Raw genomic sequence first — 18,251 nt, 5'->3', positions numbered from 1 at the left:
ATTCAATTGTGTGTGTGTGTGTGTGTGTGTGTGTGTGTGTGTGTTTTAAAGATGCTTGGTTGCCATTCTGTGGAGCAATATAAGGGAGTCTTTTAACTTATATGGATCAGGTTGGTAAGTTAGAAAAGATGACTCCACTGTATTTTGTACATTTGGTTTTACCAATCGCCATGGTATAGATCTGATATAGAATAGCAGGTAATGGATATAAAGTTCAGTCTGGAGACTTCTGGTCTCTGTTCCAACCTGAATCTCCGGCCTCGCCACGAGCAGCACGATTCTCCTGCACTCATCGCTGGAGAGCAACGCCACTGCTTCTTCTCGATTCTGGACATCTTCCCCATTTATCTAGAAAACATATGAAAGTGGCACATTAGTTTCCATTTCCACAATGCTGCACACAATAAATGGCAAATATCAGCTCATTTATGGTAAATGTATGGACAATGAAGCTCACACAATGGGCTCATCTTCTGCCCCTCAGTGGTAAGTGCCTTCACTCAATTACGCGCTTACTGTAAGAGCCATATCGATCCCTGAAGGATGGCGGACATCAGAGGAAGCAGTTATGTTCATAAATGTCCAACCTGCGCCCTGGCAACATACATCTAGCAACACAATTAACCAGCCCCTGACAGGTGACGTTCATCTTTCTCCGCTCAGAGTAATGGAAGTGTCACTCTGAGATAATAGTGCTGGGGGAAGCAGTGTGGCAATACCACAACTGAAATCCGTCATCCTGCATGCTCGCTGCGAGCCAATTAGAGAGCTGCGGTATTATCTCTCACCAGGCCACGCTCCCAGGCCACTGATGATTGCATTTTCATTTAATCATTTCATATCTGTGTGAGGGTCTGACTCAGTTGTCCCAAATCACTCTCAGAATGTCTTTCAGTGCTAGTCTAATCAAAAGAAGGAATACTTAGTAACATCCTCATCATTACTCCAGTTCCTTTCTAAGATTTATCCTTATTCTAAAACAGTAAAATGAATGCACTATCTTAAGATTCACCTCTTAAGTGTACTTAAAATACTTTTAAAAATTAACACAGAGTAAAATGAGCTTCTTTGCAAGAATGCTTTGTGAAAGAAATTGAGCTTGAGTAAACTTTTTTTCCTTTTGACTAAAAAGGAAAGACTCCGGTGGCATTTAAAATATATCTATTTTTTTTCTTTTTCTAAGTTCTACTGACAGAGCAAATGAGGTTTCTAAAATTTGTATGTGAAACTACATTTTCATGCTTAAATGTATTTAGCTCTTAGTCAACCCAATTATTTTCTTTGGATATTTTAAATTTATTTTGTCTTATTGATTGTTCAAATCTGTAAAGACAATGAGATTTTTCACCCATAACCAAAATATATGAAAATAAATTTCAGTTGAAGAGGTCGACTAATTCTATCTCAAATAAGTATTAATTATATCAACAAATTAAAATGTGGCTGCACTGGTCATTTTTTTCAGTAATTAACATCTTTCACTAAGGATTTCTGCTTAAAAGCATGAATTAGACTACCGAGGTTTTCTCATTGTGGGTCTCTAGGATTCTGGCTGATATTTGAGGACAGACTTAGTTATAAAAAAAAAAGCCCAGGAAATCTCAACTTTGAGTCATAGTAAATGATCCAAATTCCTAGACTTTTATGTACTTAACACAAACAAAGCAAACAATAATAGGCAAAGGAGGGAAAGTCACACAAACACATGTTGTATTTTCTTACTCTGATCAAAGGAATATCCATTAGTTTTTCACTCGTATATGGAGACAGGAAATTCTGATTTTATTAGTTTTAAGTGCATTTTCTTTTCTTTTTTTTTCAATTCACAAATAACATTTATTAAGTTAGAAAATAGAAGCTATGATTCCAAAATGGAGACTAACGACTGGGGAGCATATCTTGTTGTTTTTTTGTAAATATATATTTGAAGAGGTATTTTCCTACTGAATCCAAGGCCATTTTTCCTTAAATGAAGGTATGTTGGAGGAGATGGAATCCACGATGTCTCTTCCACCACCAATTAGGTGTAGTTTGAAAACTTTTATTCTCTTTGAACTTTGAGGATTTATGTCCATTTCATAGAAATTCTTAGTAGTATATCTGCAATGCATCTACTTGCCTGTCAGTCATGAACCTAGTCACCTCCCCTCCACTACAGGCACCTTTGATCCTAAGGGGATTGAGTTGGATGATCTTACATAGCTTATCTTCATCTTTTCTAGTTAAAATAAAATTCTCACTACTTCTCCCTCCTACTCTCCATTCGAATATGTACACATACTGCCAAATTCTTCATCTAACTTTCACTTACCAATAATCTAAATACTTTTTCATGTATGTTAGTTTAATGTTTCTATTATATTCCCAATATTACGATGCAGATAATAATAGATAATAATACCTTTTTTAAAGAGAGCTATTATAAGGATTAAATGAATTAAGATATATAAGTATGGGTTTCAATAAGTGCCTGGCACACTTTACTGTTGATGCTATTGTTGTTACTACTGTCATTATTTATATTTTAATCTTCTGTAAAGGAGAATTATTTTCTTCTAAATAAAGCAAATACCTATATTAAAATTCATGCTCAACAATTAAATTCACAGTAGTAAACATGGTTCTATTTTAAAACGTCTCTTACAGAGCCATCAAGAAGCAATATATTTCTGTTTCATTTTAAGTCCTTTTATAGTTGATATGCATCTCTCTCCTCTGTGAAGTCCTAATGACCTAGAGCTATGGTCTCCGGACCTGGAAGTCAGTCCTTGTTTTTTTGGGGGAGGTGCTTATCCGATCATATGTTTTAGAAACACTTTGACATTCAGAATCATATGTGGAATGAAATGAACTTGTCACTGATACCTGGCATTAAAGAGTGGTGTTTTGTTGTTTTTCAAAACAAAGGCCACTGTAGGCAACTGGTTGGTAGGTCCTATTGTCCTCAGGACTTTAATTTGATTCCCTAACTGATGTTGGGGCAAGACCTGCAGCCATGGGTTTCAACAAAGATTCTTTTCAAGGAATGAGAAGATCTGAGGAATGGAATCAGCTAGAGCTTTCACCCTTCATTTGCTCTTATTCCTGCATGGTGGCTTGTAGTTACAGGATCGCTGGTGGGGAGTGGTTGCAAACACCAGCAGACAAAGGTCAGGACCCAGAAACAAGGGGAGGAGACAGATGAGTAGCATGTCACCGAAATTTAATGGGAGGCTTCCCTTTTTAAAGAAGAGAGGGAAAGGGAACCAGGAGAAGGCAACATGCAACTTCTGTTATAAATGAAGAACAACTTTGCTGTGGATGGCGATACGAAGGCAACATGCAACTTCTGTTATAAATGAAGAACAATTTTGCTAGACAATATATCTGTCTCATTTTCTGTGGATGGCGATATGCAAATATTAGTTTCAAAATGAGTATTGCCTTAGCTGAGAGGAGGTTTGTGGCAATTACACAGATATATCAGGGAAGATCTCACTTTAGGCCCAGTCTCTTACATGTATGTGCATATGAGCATTGTGTGTGTGTGTGTGTGTGTAAAATGTTAAAATCCTAGAAATGGTTTAATGTAGCTTTTTTGCTTGACTATACCAATTTTCAGTTTTCCTATTTTAGTATATCAGAGGCAGCTGGGCAACTAAAATCGTAGACATCCAGCCACCTAGGGAATTTCTTATTTGAAAACACAAGACTCCTAGGCAGAAGAGAAATGATCCATTTCAAATGGGTTCATATTTTAAGGGGGAGAGGAAGAGGGTGAATGAAGTATAGAAATGTAGAGATGGGTAAAACAGAAATTGGTGCAAACGGTTATCCAAAGGGAAGAAAATAAGATGAGCAAGAAGAGATGCTGAGGACCACTCCGTGTGTAGGGGAGAGAAAGAAAGAGAGGGCTCGTTAGGAATCTTATGTCCCATTGTTCTGAGTTTTTGCCGGTTTTTGTCACCAGGTAGTCCTTAGAAATACAACTGACTGTTTTGGCTGACATGAAATTAGGCTGCTTACACAGAATATTAAATCGTATTATCCCAAGGAGAAACTGAAAATATAGCAGTCTCTCCTTTGGAAAGATGATCACAGGTGGCATTTAATCCTTCCCCTCTGGCTCAGAAATGCCTGGTCTTTATTTGGTGCTGCAATTTTGTGAGAGGACTTCCCCATATTAATTCCCGAGGACACATCTGATACCACAAACCTGTGGCAAAGGCACAGCAGATAGACTTGTCAAGCACTCGCAGAGAGAAAACACATAGGTGATAGCCGGAATATGTTCTCAGGAAGTCTGCTCATGCTTTCGCTTCTGCATAATCCCTACCCTGTATCAACCTCCTGCAAGGATCTGTGTGTGGATGGTGTCACTGGGTGAGGTCATCTAACAGGGAGGGGCAGGGTCTAAGTCATTTGGAAAAATTTAGCTACACAGTGAGGGCAGGATCACAGAGGTACTCTGCTTAGGTCCTCGTGAGCAGGAGATTAAAATCACAATAGCTCTAAAGAGATTCATTTAAATAAAAGCCAGCCAGGAAACTTGAAGGATAAGAAGTAAATCCCCCCTTTCTCCCACACTCATCTCCCTGGGAAAGGAGTCATTAATTCTTCATTACAGGGTATCCCGTAATCTCCCCATCAGCCATGTGGGAGCTATTTGTCTGCGGGTACAATTTTGTCACAGTTTTCTTTAATATAATTTCACTATCACCCTTAAGACTCTTTGTTTCCTGTGTGTGCAGATAGAATTGAATTCAAGGCTTTTTAATGTGACATGTATTTATTCATTAAGTGTGACATATTTCCACTGAATATAAAGTAACCAGACAGACAATAGCACTGTATCAGTTCTGCTGTTGTTTTTTCCATGAATCAATGCCATTAAGCAATGCCATATTGCCTGGCTAGTGTGGCTCAGTGGTTGAGCATCCTCCCATGAAACAGGAGGTCATGGTATGATTCCAGGTCAAGGCACATGCCCGGGTTTTAGTCTCAATCCCTAGTAAGGGGCATGCAGGAGGCAGCCAATCAATGTTTCTCATTTATGTTTCTAACTCTCTCTCTCTCTCTTCCTTTCTCTGAAATCAATAATATACATATATTTGAGGGGGGGGGTCCCTCAGCCCAGCCTTCACCCTCTTGCAATCTGGGACTGCTGGTTCCTAACCACTCACCTGCCTGCCTGCCTGATCTCCCCTAACCACTCTCCTGCCTGCCTGATCGCCACTAACCACTCTGCCTGCCTGCCCGATCACCCCTAACTGCTTGCCTGCCTACCTGATCACTCCTAACCACTCTGCCTGCCTGCCCGATCACCCCTAACTGCTTCTGCCTCAGCCCTCGCCGCTGGGGCTTCATCCGGAAGGATGTCTGGAATAATGTACGGAAGGTTATTTGGCTGTCCAGTCTAATTAGCATATTACGCTTTTAGTATTATTGATATATATATATATAGTAAAGAAATACCATATTATCCAGCAAATATTTTACCTAAAAACATTTTCTGCCCACAATACAGCCAAGAATAAAGAAGTGTCAAAACATACAGTATGCATATGTGGAAACACATGTACTTGTTCCTACCCAACTCTAGCCACAGAACTAATAGACATAATTTTGAAAGCTCTATTCGTGGACCTAGCCTGTGGGAAAGTGGTTATCTGAAAACCAGGGAGGGAGCTAGTGCGGGCGCAGAGGGTACTGGGTATGGCATGCAGATGTGAGAGGAAGAAGTGGCAGCTGCACACAGCAAGAGAACAATGACAACATATAGACCCGACATATCAGAAAATGTAGCCAACTAGAGTCATGTTATATGGGGAACAAAATCTTCCAGGCCTTTTAGCCATTGAGCATTTCACTCTATCATTGCATTGTGTAATGACTACTGGGCATAACATGACCCTGAGCGTCAAAAAAGGTTACATCCTTTTTGGTGTACTTAATTGGAGATGTTAACAAAGTGAACTACATTTAAAATTCTTTCCGAATAAAAAAAATTAAAATATTTTTGAAGCTTTCATTATAGATGATACCTTAAAATGGTACCCTTAATTCTTTTAAAAATACATATTTTATTGATTTTTTACAGAGAGGAAGGGAGTGAGAGAGCCAGAAACACTGATGAGAGAGAAACGTCGATCAGCCGCCTCCTGCACACCTCCCACTGGGGATGCGCCCGCAACCAAGGTACATGCCCTTGACCGGAATCGAACCTGGGACCTTTCAGTCCGCAGGCCGACGCTCTATTCACTGAGCCAAACCGGTTATGGCAAGGTACCCTTAATTCTTGTTGAGGCTACACAAGCAAAGCTTTAACTGCAGATTTTATTCATCTATCCTATCACGCTTTCCACTGAATATGTCTGTTTCACTTATTCACATGTGCATGAGAAGACATTAAACATATGGGATTAAACAAGACGAAGCCTTGGTTTACAGGCTCACTTTCCTTCCCTTGATACGGTCAATGCCAGACACAGTCCAGTTTGCTAACTATAGGCCACCACTTAGGGAGCTCACGGAAGTAGAAATGATATATGTATCCTGGAAGTTTTCTGAAAACTAGTGGGACCATGACTAATTCATACTTTTATTCTTTTTAAATTGGAGCCTTAGTAAAGGGTCCTTGATGGAAAAGGAATTCTGTGGCATCCAGCGAGAGGAAGGAAAACTATGCAGAAGCTATGTGATTCAGTGCGCATCACCCTGAAGATGGGGAAGAAGAAAAGCAGAAGGCTGGGCGGGGTAACCCTGTGGGGTGCGCCTGAAGTGGCAGGGGCACACCTTCATCATGTACCAGTATTTGTAATCAGCTGTGTATGCGGCCGTCTTCCTAATTACATGGGCACCGCCCCAAATGCTGGGATGGCATCTTGTCTATTTTTGAAGTCCTGTTCTAGGCACCTTGTTGAATCCAAATGTGTTGAGTTCAAAGAAACATTCTCTGGGGGTAGGTATGCAGTAAGAAGAAATGGCAACTATAGATCTGCCCTAATGACCAAAACTTTTGCAGAACGTTTTAACAGTTTGTAGCATCCCCAGTTTGTCTTTTGCGTCCTCCCTCTTGTTTTGCAGTGGAACTCAATTCTCAAGGGCCTGAGCACCCAGGTGGCTTTCTGGAGCCATTCTTCCTGGGAAAGGATTCAGGAGGGACAGAGCGGATCCAGGCAAAGTTAGGACAGAAACTTTGACTCTTAAGGTTATCTCTGATTTGGCCCCGAACTTTTCCGGTTCTGCAGCCCTCCTATGACCTGCTGACCTCTTCTCTTATTCGGCTGAAATGTAATGTTTCTATGTTTTCATGTGGAAAAGAAAGCATATTTCCCCCACCTGTCTTGAACAACTTATCAGTAAATAGTTAAATCTTCTAGCCTTCTAGGCTTTCATATAGTAATGGAACATTGGGATTTCTCACCTAAATTATTCTGGAAAAGGTAGCAATAACCGCTGCTGCTGCTAGTAATAACAGCAATGAATGCTGATTCCCCGCCATGCACTGTGCTAAGAATATCACATGCATGATCACATCTAACCTTTGCAGCAATGTTTTATCATTATAGTTTTTTAAGATGTGGAAACAGGCTTACAAGAGAGTAAGTAATGTGCCCAAGTAAGTGTGAAGCTGGAAGTTGGAGTTAAATTATCTGAGTTCAGAGAGGGCACCCTCATCACTAATTATTAGCTAATAATTTTTAATAAATGGCACCATCCTCACTGGAAAAGTTATACCATTTTATTTTGTAGATGTCACTACCCAAAGCAAAATCAACTCCTTTTCTCTAACATTTTACGTTGGACACATGCCCTGGCAGGTGTGCACAGTGGTTAGAACGTCAACCCTTGCACCAAAGGATCTTGGGCTCCATTCCTGGTCATACCTGGGTTGCATGTTTGTCTCTGTCCCTGGCCGGGTGCATAGGAGAGGCAACCAGTCCATGTGTCTCTCTCACATCAATGTTTTTTTCTCTCTCTCTCCTTCCCTCCCTCCCTCCCTGCTGATACTCTCTAAAAAGCAATGGAAAAAATATCCTTGGGTAAGGATTAATAACAACAACAAAAAACCAACATAAAACAAACAAAAAGAATTGTAGGAAACTGAAGGAAATAACCACACCACATACTTGCAAAATACGATCCCCTTCTCGAATCCGGCCATCTTTGGCAGCAATACTATTTGGATCTACCTGCAACAGAGAGGACATACATCTTCAACCGGATCTGCGATTTCTCCCCCCAAAATTTAAAACTATGGTTTTAAAAAATATTTCTAAAAACCTGGTTCACGATTCTCTATTGATTTATAGAGTGCATATCAGGTTTTACAGCCACAGAGTATTCCATGGTGTAAATAAATGTATCCCAGCTTTGTTATCCACTCACTCCTCTACTGCTGGGCACTTGGGCTGTTTCCAGATCTTGGCTATTGTAAAGAACGCTGCTATGAACATAGGGGTGCATATATTATTTCTGATCGGTGTTTCATGATTCTTAGGATATATTCCCAGAAGTGGGATTGCTGGGTCAAAAGGTGGTTCCCCTTTTGATTTTTTGAGGAAACTCCATACTGTTTCCACAGTGGCTGTACCAGTCTGCATTCCCACCAATAGTGCAAACGAAGATTCCCTTTTCTCTGAAACCTTGCCAGCACTTGTTGTGTGTTGATTTATTGATGGTAGCCATTCTGACAGGTGTGAGGTGATATCTCATTGTACTCTTACCTTTTCAACAGCATGGATAGACCTGAAGATTATCATGCTAAGTGAAATAAGCCAGTCAGAGAAAAATAAATACCATATCTGGAATCTAATGACCAAAATAAACTGGTGGACAAAATAGAAACAGAGGCATGAATATATGGGACAGACTGACAAAGGTCAGAGGGAAGGAGGTTGGAGGATACTGGCTGAAACAAGGTGAAGAGATTAGCCAAAAAACATACATACATAGCCCATGGATATAGACAATAGTGTGGTGATGGCCTGAGGGAGGGTGGGCAAGGGCTGGGTGGACATGGGTAAAAGGAGGGAGAAATGGAGGACGTCTGTGATAGTGTCAACAATAAAAAAATTATACGGAAAAAAATCATTGATTCTAAAAATGTAAATAAACTGCTTTAGAATTAATAATAATACAATTAAAAAGACTAGAGAAACCTTGATTGGAAGACCATTTTTCCTTCCCTCCCTCTCTTTCTTCCTTCCTTCCTTCCTTTATCTGTTCTTCCTTTTTTATATCCATTCACTCATTTCTATAGCCCAACTGTCAGACATGGTCTTCAGCTGATGCTAATACTTAGGATTCTCTGGACCAAGAAAATTTACTTTCTACTAGGCTGATTTTTAAATCCTGCCTTCGCTGTCTTAGAAAAGCTGATAGCTATACTGTAAGTCTATACTTTTTAAAGGATTTCTGTCTCGTGAGCACATTAATTTATAAAGAGATTTATAATCTATGTTGCTTCAAAATTAAAAAGTCCTACCCATGTAGATTATTACTAGACACTACATATAGGGTGAAATATATTAACTAAAATGTTTTTGAATAAATAGATATTTAGGGCGCAATTAAGATTTTATCAATATTTTAACACATCAAACTTAAGTGTTGACTTACAGTTTACTGGGGGTAATTCCACCTATCACATTTCACACGATGGCTTCAAATAACCATTTATTTGAGCTTAGTTCATCAAAGTTTGTTGTTGTTTGTTGTTGTTGTTGTTGTTTTAGCAAACTATTTCAAGTGTTGCATGAGGTTGATCCATCCTATCCAGATGTTAGATACTACTTGTTTATTAGGTGGTGCCACCTAATAAATGAGTCTTAAGTGATCAATCAAAAACATGCAAGAGGTATAAGAAAAACATTTCTTCCAATACGTGTGTTCAGTTCCTGTGGCTTGTTTACTACCCCTGGAAAATAAAGTTCTAAAGCTGACATATTTAAATAGTAAACAGAGACTTACTAGGAGGAAGTGAGGAGTGATTAACCAATTGTAACCTGTTTAGAAGCCATTCACAATCTAAAACTTTGTCCTCAGAACTGTTATTAAACTAATATTAAACTTCTACATTTGTCCCTCTGTACATATTACAAAAGAGAATCCTGCAGGTGTTTTCCTTATACTTCCTCACCATAATTGCAGGGATTATCATAGCTGTACATTAAAAAGATGCATATAAACTAGATATTTGCTATAGATTTTTCCATTGCAAGAGCCAGTCAGTAAATTCTTTTTTAAAAAAATTATCTTTAATGTTGAAAGTTTACAGATGTCCTCTTCCTTTTCCCTCTTTGCTCCCTCCCCAGGCCTGCACCACACTATTGTCTGTGTCCATGGGTTATGCATATATGCATATAAGTTCTTTGGTTAATCTCTCCCCGCCTCTCTGAGATTCATCAGTCTGCTGCATGCTTCAATGTCTTTGGGTCTATTTTTTTTTTTATCAGTTTATCTTGCCCATTAGATTCCACATATAAATGAGATCATGTGATGTTTGTCTTTCTCTGGCCAGTCAGTACATTCTTTGGTAAAGTGATAAAGAGTAGCATTTACATTTATAGAGCTGTATAGTTTTTTAAGTGCATTAATTACATTATCTTTTACATTGTCTAAACATCACTTTAGAAACAATGAGATAAGCATTGTTGTACTAAATTTCTAGCTGAAGAAGCTGAAGCTCAGTAAGTCAGGTAATGTTTTCAAGATCATGGCCAAGAAAACTTGAATAGCAATTAGTATCTAGTCTACTTTCTGCATATATATATATATACACACATATACACACATGTACATTTATTTATACATGCATATATGGAGGATTTAGATAATATATACATGTACATATGCATATATACATATATTTACATAAAGAGGTGATTTTTAATCTTAAGTATATATAATTTAAAAAATCATTCCTTACCACTTCTCATAAAATGATTCTTTTGGTAGTTAAAAAAAAATCACCTATAATAATAAATTTTGCTTCACAATTTTTCAAAGTAATTAACACGAAGGGTGTTTCACATTCAAGTACCTCATTTTTTAAATAGTAATTATGGGGTTGCATAAAACAAACTAATAGATGCATGCCTTGAATATTCAAATTTATTAATGCTGTCAGCAGAGTAAAATATGTGATTGTTGTGAATATTAGATTTAGAACAATTAGTCAATGCTATTGTTAACAGCACTGATAGAAGACACAGTGGAATGGAAGGACAAATGTTTGCTGATCAAAAACTTTGCTTGACTTCCTGCATACTTATGGGCATTTATTCAAATTTAGACAATGTTACTATTTTTGCTTTTTTCCCTTACTGGGATTCTGTGGTGAAAGATCCGCATTAAACAAGCTGATAATAATTACATTACTTGGGCAACATCATTTACTTTCCTAATTGAAAGTGACAAGTGTTGGAACATGGCCAATTCTTCACATTCAAGCCTCCCAAGGATTTTCTCATGGTGAGTCACTTTACTCCATTCCTCACAGTCTCCCTCCTCTGACCTCGCTCCACGGCCTTTCTTACCTCGCTGACATAAATGCCGGTGTCTTCTTCATCATCCGTGCGGTAACAGACTGTCAGGCCCAGCTTCTCTTGACTGCTAACACGACACAACTCGACCTCCTGAGAAAAACGCACGCACAGTGACATTTATCTCAGAGAGGAATCCCACAGCAGAACGGAGAACTCACGGATACTCTGAGTTTCCCTGGACTGTTTTCATAATGATCGCCCAACTTCTGAAATTAAGTTGTTACCAAAATCATCAAAATAGACCTTCAATGTTCATTTCTATATATTTAAGCCAACGTTTCCAATGTCATTGTATAGTTGGAAATGTGCATTTTTTTGCATGAAACCATAAGCTTAAAACCCCTTAGAAATCACACAATGAAGTATAAGTAAATGTGCATACATTAATATGATGGAATCAATAACATATTTGAGAATGTCCAAGTAGATGGCAAAATGTTCATTAAAATATTGAGAGTCACTGTGTCTTTATTTGTATTTTAATAAAAAACAGTTCAAATAAAAAGACTATATTAGATTCTACATTAATTCTTCTTTTGAGTTCTATCCAATAAGATAATAAGCAAGTATTTTGTGTGGCTTAGGTCAAGGTTTCTATTATTTGGTAGAAGTTCTCGCCCTTGAGATGAAATGGGTTCATCCAGACTGAAGGGAGAGACCCATCAACAGTCATGTGGGCAGAGGCAATGATTCAAAACGCAGCAGTAAATGAACAAGGAAACACATTTACTGAAACACATGGCTAAGAGGCTTAAAAAGTCAGTCCTTAGGTAATGTATATTGAATCTATTTCCTGATTTATGGTCAGCAAAATAATAATAAATTTCAGTGTATTTCAGTTTTATATAATGAAATAGGCTTGTATTATTCTCAGCAGCAGATGACTTTAGGATAAATTGTGTAATTCCAAGGACTAAAACACAAATTGGAACTCTCATCCTGGAGCACCTGTTCCAGTTGGATGGAGAATATAAGGCCCTTTAGTAAATCACCTGATGAGAAAGAACAAAGTACATTTAAATAGAAACTGACGTCTGGATTACGTTTCTAGAACTCGGGCCCCGTGGGAACTGCAAACGTGCCTGTCTTGCTTACTGCTCCTTCTCTATGGTCTACAGCAGGGATGCACTGAGGGCGGACACTGGTTGAAGGGTGATTGCTTTTATTTCAAAATCTGTCCTAAATGCTTGCAACTTTCTGTGAAATAATAATTATGTCATCTTTCCTCTTTTTTAAAATAATATTTTTATTGATTTTTAGAGAGAGGAAAAGGAAGAGGGAGAGAGAGAGAGGGAGAAACATCCATGTGAGAGCAAAACATTGATCAGCTGCTTCCTGCGCGCCCCCTACCCAACCAACTGAGCCACACTCGCCAGGGCAGTATTGCCTCTTAATTGAAGGTTGATTGTGTGTGTGTGTGTGTGTGTGTGTGTGTGTGTGTGTGTGTGTGAATGAAAATATTTCAAAGATTGATATTAATAAATAATCCACCTAACTGTCTATAATCTGAAATAACTACCAGGACTAAATAAAGAAAAATTCACTTTATTTTAAACAAGAGGATACTTCCCAGTATATTCTGCGTTACATTTGAAGTAGCCTCCCTTTCAATTTTGCATTTCAGTGAAGTCTTTGTCTTTGAATAATAATCATTTATTTTAATGACATGCTATAAACCACAGGTAAATCCTTAGCAAGGGTAAACTATCATAAGCTCCAGTGACCAATAATTTCACAGCTAATATGAAATCAAATAAAATGGCAATCTCCTATCTTGAGACATGCACTTCAAATTGGTGAAATACATAAAACAATGAATGCTGACTTTCTAACTGGTGGGCAAATATACTCTAAATTACAGTACAATGATTAAAAAGGGCATGGTGTATGCTGAACAGTAAAGAAAAAATAGATGAAAAATCTTTTCACCTAAAGGAAGAATTGGGGGGGAAAGTGATATGATTTGGCACCAGAAGCAAAAAGTAAAACTGAGCAAGGATATTTTCACAACTGGCAATAATTAATGCCTCCAGAGGGAAAGACTACTTGACTAAAACTAGGACATTAGGAAGGAATTACCACAACAAAAGAGCTCCAATTACAGCAGTGAAGCACACAGTTGAGGAGTAAAGAAGCTTGTGATTCCTAAGAGGACTACAAGGAAATCTAAACACCCATAAAGAACTGAGATTGGGACCTTTAAATTCAAGCAAATGAAGAGCCTTCGTTAAAAGCTGAAATCCATTGACTTTTAACGTCCTGCCAACAGCACAGGAGAAAGTCCCTTCCCAGTGGGAAGTTGTTTCCCAGGGGAGCATTCCTTTCCTGAGTGTGTTCTCCACTTGCTCAGTCAGTGGTGTGGCCTGGCTTCATGATTGTTTAGAAGATTCATATCAAAATACTTTCCAATAAAATGGAACCGATACATTAAAATAAAAAGGGCTGCCCAGCTGGTGTTGCTCAGTGGTTGAACGTTGACCTATGAACCAGGAGGTCACGGCTTGATTTCCAGGTCAGGGCACATGCCTGGGTTGCAGGCTCCATCCCCAGTGTGAGGTATGCAGGAGGCAGCCGATCAATGATTCTCTCTCATCACTGATGTTTCTATCTATCTCTCCCTCTTCCGTCCTCTCTGAAATCAATAATAAAATATTTTTAAAAATTAAAAGGGCAGAATCTACCCTTTTTACCACAAATAAAAGCATTTATCCAAGAATCACAGGGGAAAGAAGACTAAGATCCTGAGGTCAAAACAACTTTTCAATATTGTCATCATATTGGACCTAAGTGAATGGGTGAAACAGGTCTCAATGTTCCCTACAACACCTTTGTTTTCAACACCTCTCTTTTATAAACACTCAGTACCCTCAGAATTAATTTGATCTCCCTGAAGTTCTTAAGGACTGCCTGCCTGTCTAGGTAGCCAGTGGTGTTTCAGGTGTGCCACCATGATTACCTGTCTGCTAAAAATATCTGGGGTTTGGTATGATCTTTCATTCTCTCAAAGGTAGCTCTTGAGTCATAAAGATAATTGATAAGTCCATATTTCTTAAAGGGATCATCATTAAAATTACTTAAAATGTGGGCCATCCAGGGGTCAATACATACTAATAAAGACTGAAAATACCAAGCTTTAATTCAAAAGACGAACTTTTTGGTGTCGTGATTTCAGGCTCTGAAGGAAACTCAAGTGCGATTCCCTGGATGCCACAAACCACCACCGTACACCAGTCCCAAGTGTGGACTTGCATTTCTTTCTCTGGGTGAGAATGCCTCAGACACTACACATTGCATATTAGTACCCAGATGCATACGCTTTAGAATCAAAGTTCCTTTAATTGCATGACAAAATAACTAACACGCAGCTACCGGTAGAGCATGTTGTTTGCAGGAGGCAAGGGTGGCTTGGTCAAGCCTGATTCTCTGAAAGGAATGCTCAGGCACGGGTTGCATTTAGCATTCCCTTCACAGTGCACCCAGACTCTGATTTCTGAAGAAACAACCTCCGGTAATAGAGGATGCTTTCCCTAACAACGCCCCTACCTTTCCCCCTGTCACAGGGAAGCTGTTTGATGAAAGACATAAAAGTGAAATGCTACCTTCTGCACATTTTCTGCACGGAGACGATCCAGGGGCGTATACAAATCAAAGCCGAGCCGATGCTCCCCATCCATAAGTCATTCCTGACTGCGGTGGAAGGAGCACTTCGCAGATCTGGGGAAGCTACATTCATTTTGGCTTCCGTGTGCTTTAAGATGCTATGTTCTGGGAATATGTACAAAGTCCCTTTAAAAAAATCAAATCATGGTATCTAATCCTGTGAGAAATTGATTATGTGGAGGTTGAGGGTGGAGCCTGAGATTGAAGTTAGAAAAGCTTGCTGTGAATCATCCTTCTAATCTTAGAATGACAAGAGGGGGGATTTTACATCCATCGGTTAGACGACAGTGCTGGGAAATGTATCTATTTTTTATAATTGGATCTAGCGAGAAAGTAGGAACTTAAAAAGAAAAAAAACACTACGCTTGCTTTTGCTTTCTAGATAGAACTTTCCTGTTGGAGGAAGAACTGAGGCTTGCAGCTGCCTGTCACGGCTCTTGAAGAAAATTGTTTCTAAACTCCAAAGAGCTCAGAGGTCTGTGCCACAGAGGTTTTTCCCCTGATTGAGAAAATTCAGAGGCTGCTGGAACTACTCAAGTCTGGAGAAGAGCCAGAGCTAGACACGATGGTCACTGATATTAACTCACAATCATGGGAGACGGGCTGTTGTGTCCATACCTTCCTTTTTATTTCATTTGTTTTGCTGCTTTTTATTTATCAGACAACATATGGACTACTATACAAGTTAGCATTAATCATTGTCTTACATTTTGTATTTTTTAAAGGTATTTTTATTGATTTCAGAGAGAAAGAGAGAGAGAGAGAGATAGAAACATCGATGATGAGAGAGAATCATTGATCAGCTGCCTCCTGCATGCTCCCAACCGGGGATCGAGCCCACAACCCCGGGGCATGTGACCTTGACTGGAATGGAACCCAGGACCCTTCAGTCTCCAGGCCGACACTCCATCCACTGAGTCAAACCGGCTAAGGCCCATTTTGTATTTTTTTTAAAATATAGTTTTATTGATTTCAGAGAGGAAGTGAGAGGGAGAGAGAGATAGAAACATCAATGATAAGAGAGTATCATTAATTGGCTGCCTCCTGCATGCCCCCCCTATTGGGGATCAGGCTGCAATCCAGCCATATACCCTTGACTAGAATTGAACCCGGGACCCTTCAGACGCTCTATCCACTAAGCAAAACCAGCTAGGGCTTACATTTTGTATGTTGATTAGTAATTAGAAAAAAGCCATGCTTAGATATTTCAACAAAATATTTACTTAAAAAATAAAGTGGAAAATATGAAAATTTTAACCCCCACAAGTAAGAGAAGCCTAGATACTCTATAGCCGCAATTTTCAACCTTTTTCATCTCATGGCACAGATAAACTAATTACTAAAATTCTATGGCACACCAAATATATATATATATTTTTTCCCTATCTGGTAATTAAAAAAACAGGTATAATTTTGATTCATTCACACTGGAAGACTATTGTTATATTGCCTGTTGTCATTTTTTAATTTGACAGTCTAAGGGAAAAGAGGTCAGTGCCCCTGGCTAAATAGTTAGGTATTGCATATTTGAAATTTTTTTGGTATACTGGTTGAAAATTGCTGCTCTGCTGTGAAAATATTGCTTCAATGTCATTACCTCCTGGATAATGAAAACCAGGTATACTACTTAGTGAGAATAAATAATAAAAGTCCTAGAGTACCCAAATTGCTATTACAACACTTCAGGCCATACACCCCAACTCCAAACATTCATAACAAGTAGCTGCAACTAGTAACTAAGTCACATTTCATAGAGACATTAGGGTGAAAGCAAAAACAATGTGGCGAACACTCACATCCCTAACCCAGCCCCTAATTCAATCGTTTCTTTTTCAATTATTTTGTGGTGAAATGTGGGTAGTGTTTAATTCTCAAATACCTACTCTTAGACACCTTCTGGATTCTTTGGGAAATAAAACTGACACATTTTTTCTAGACCTAGGTGTCTGCTTCTCACTATGGGCTCCGCATTGCCTTAGGAAGCCATAAATTATTTATTTTGAATGAATTTTATACTTTAACAAAAAATAAATATCAATAATGGATGTCATGAGTTCTGGGCCAGGAACAGAGAATTTGGTGAGTGTGAGAGATGGTACACCAGCTTTGTATTGTTACTTCTTCAGTGCCAACTAGAGAATCAGGCCAATTGTCCTTTAATGGGCTTTCACCCAGTCCTGCTCTAAATCACAGAACAAAAGCATGGGAGGCAACAAGGGAAATGCTTTTGTTTATATCTTCAGATAGGTTATTTTTTTCTATTTTGATTATGTGTCTTTTGAGAAAACTGAAGTTGATTTTAGATATTAGGACCATGTGATTTACCTTTGTAGGAATCCAGAAATACAGAGTTTTCATATTTGGCTTCTGAGTTTTTGTTTGTTAGTTTTTTAATAATTTTTTTCATGGATTTTTTTAGAGAGAGGGGGAGAAAGAGGGAGAGATAGAGGAACATTGATGTGACAGGAAACATTGATCGGCTGCCTCCTGCATGTCCCCCGTTGGGGAATGAGCCTGCAACCCGGGCATGTGCCTTGACTGGGAATAGAACTGACAATCTTTCACTGTACAGGATAATGCCTAACCAACTGAGCCACACTAGTCACGGCATTGACTGCTGAGTTTTGAACAAACATTAAAATGATCATTTGTTAGCTTACTAATGGCATTGCTAAATATCCAGTCATTTGTGGCCAGATTTTGTGATTTATACGTTAGCTCTATCAAAATAGTTCAACATGCCATAAGCAATGTGTAGAATAGACTATTTCTAAAATGTCATTTCCACAATTGCTTCACTTTTAAAACATCCACTTTAAACACTCCACTCTCTGATCAGCTCAGATACTCTTGAATTCCCACTCTTTGCTCTTCCATTAGACCTGAAACCTAATGACCCTTCTAATTTTCACGATCAACGATTCCATTAGGCCTTCTCCTCTCTCCTTGCCCAGCATGGAATCCTCAGTTAGTCATAATAATCTGTTATAAACATCCACAACTCCCTTATTCTCTGCGTCTACAGTATCACTGAGTGAAGGGCCAGTCAATCACAGTTAA

General features: G+C 38.8%; 1 protein-coding gene across 2 annotated transcripts in view; it reads right to left on the bottom strand.

Annotated features, from left to right (window-relative positions):
* The window catches only part of PDZRN4 (PDZ domain containing ring finger 4), a 351,386-nt gene that overhangs the window by 11,891 nt on the left and 321,244 nt on the right, over positions 1–18,251 (bottom strand). For both annotated transcript variants that reach the window (XM_014529579.1, XM_005881689.2), the window contains 3 exons: positions 11,523–11,621; positions 8,112–8,174; positions 247–348 (listed from right to left, as the gene is read on the bottom strand). In XM_014529579.1, the coding sequence (XP_014385065.1) occupies positions 247–348; positions 8,112–8,174; positions 11,523–11,621 (264 nt within the window). The remainder of the gene's footprint in view (positions 1–246; positions 349–8,111; positions 8,175–11,522; positions 11,622–18,251) is intronic.

Source organism: Myotis brandtii, unplaced genomic scaffold (assembly GCF_000412655.1).
Source record: "Myotis brandtii unplaced genomic scaffold, ASM41265v1 scaffold686, whole genome shotgun sequence".
NCBI lineage: Eukaryota > Metazoa > Chordata > Mammalia > Chiroptera > Vespertilionidae > Myotis > Myotis brandtii.
Note: the sequence above shows the minus strand (reverse complement) of the source record. Positions and strands in the feature narration are given on the sequence as shown.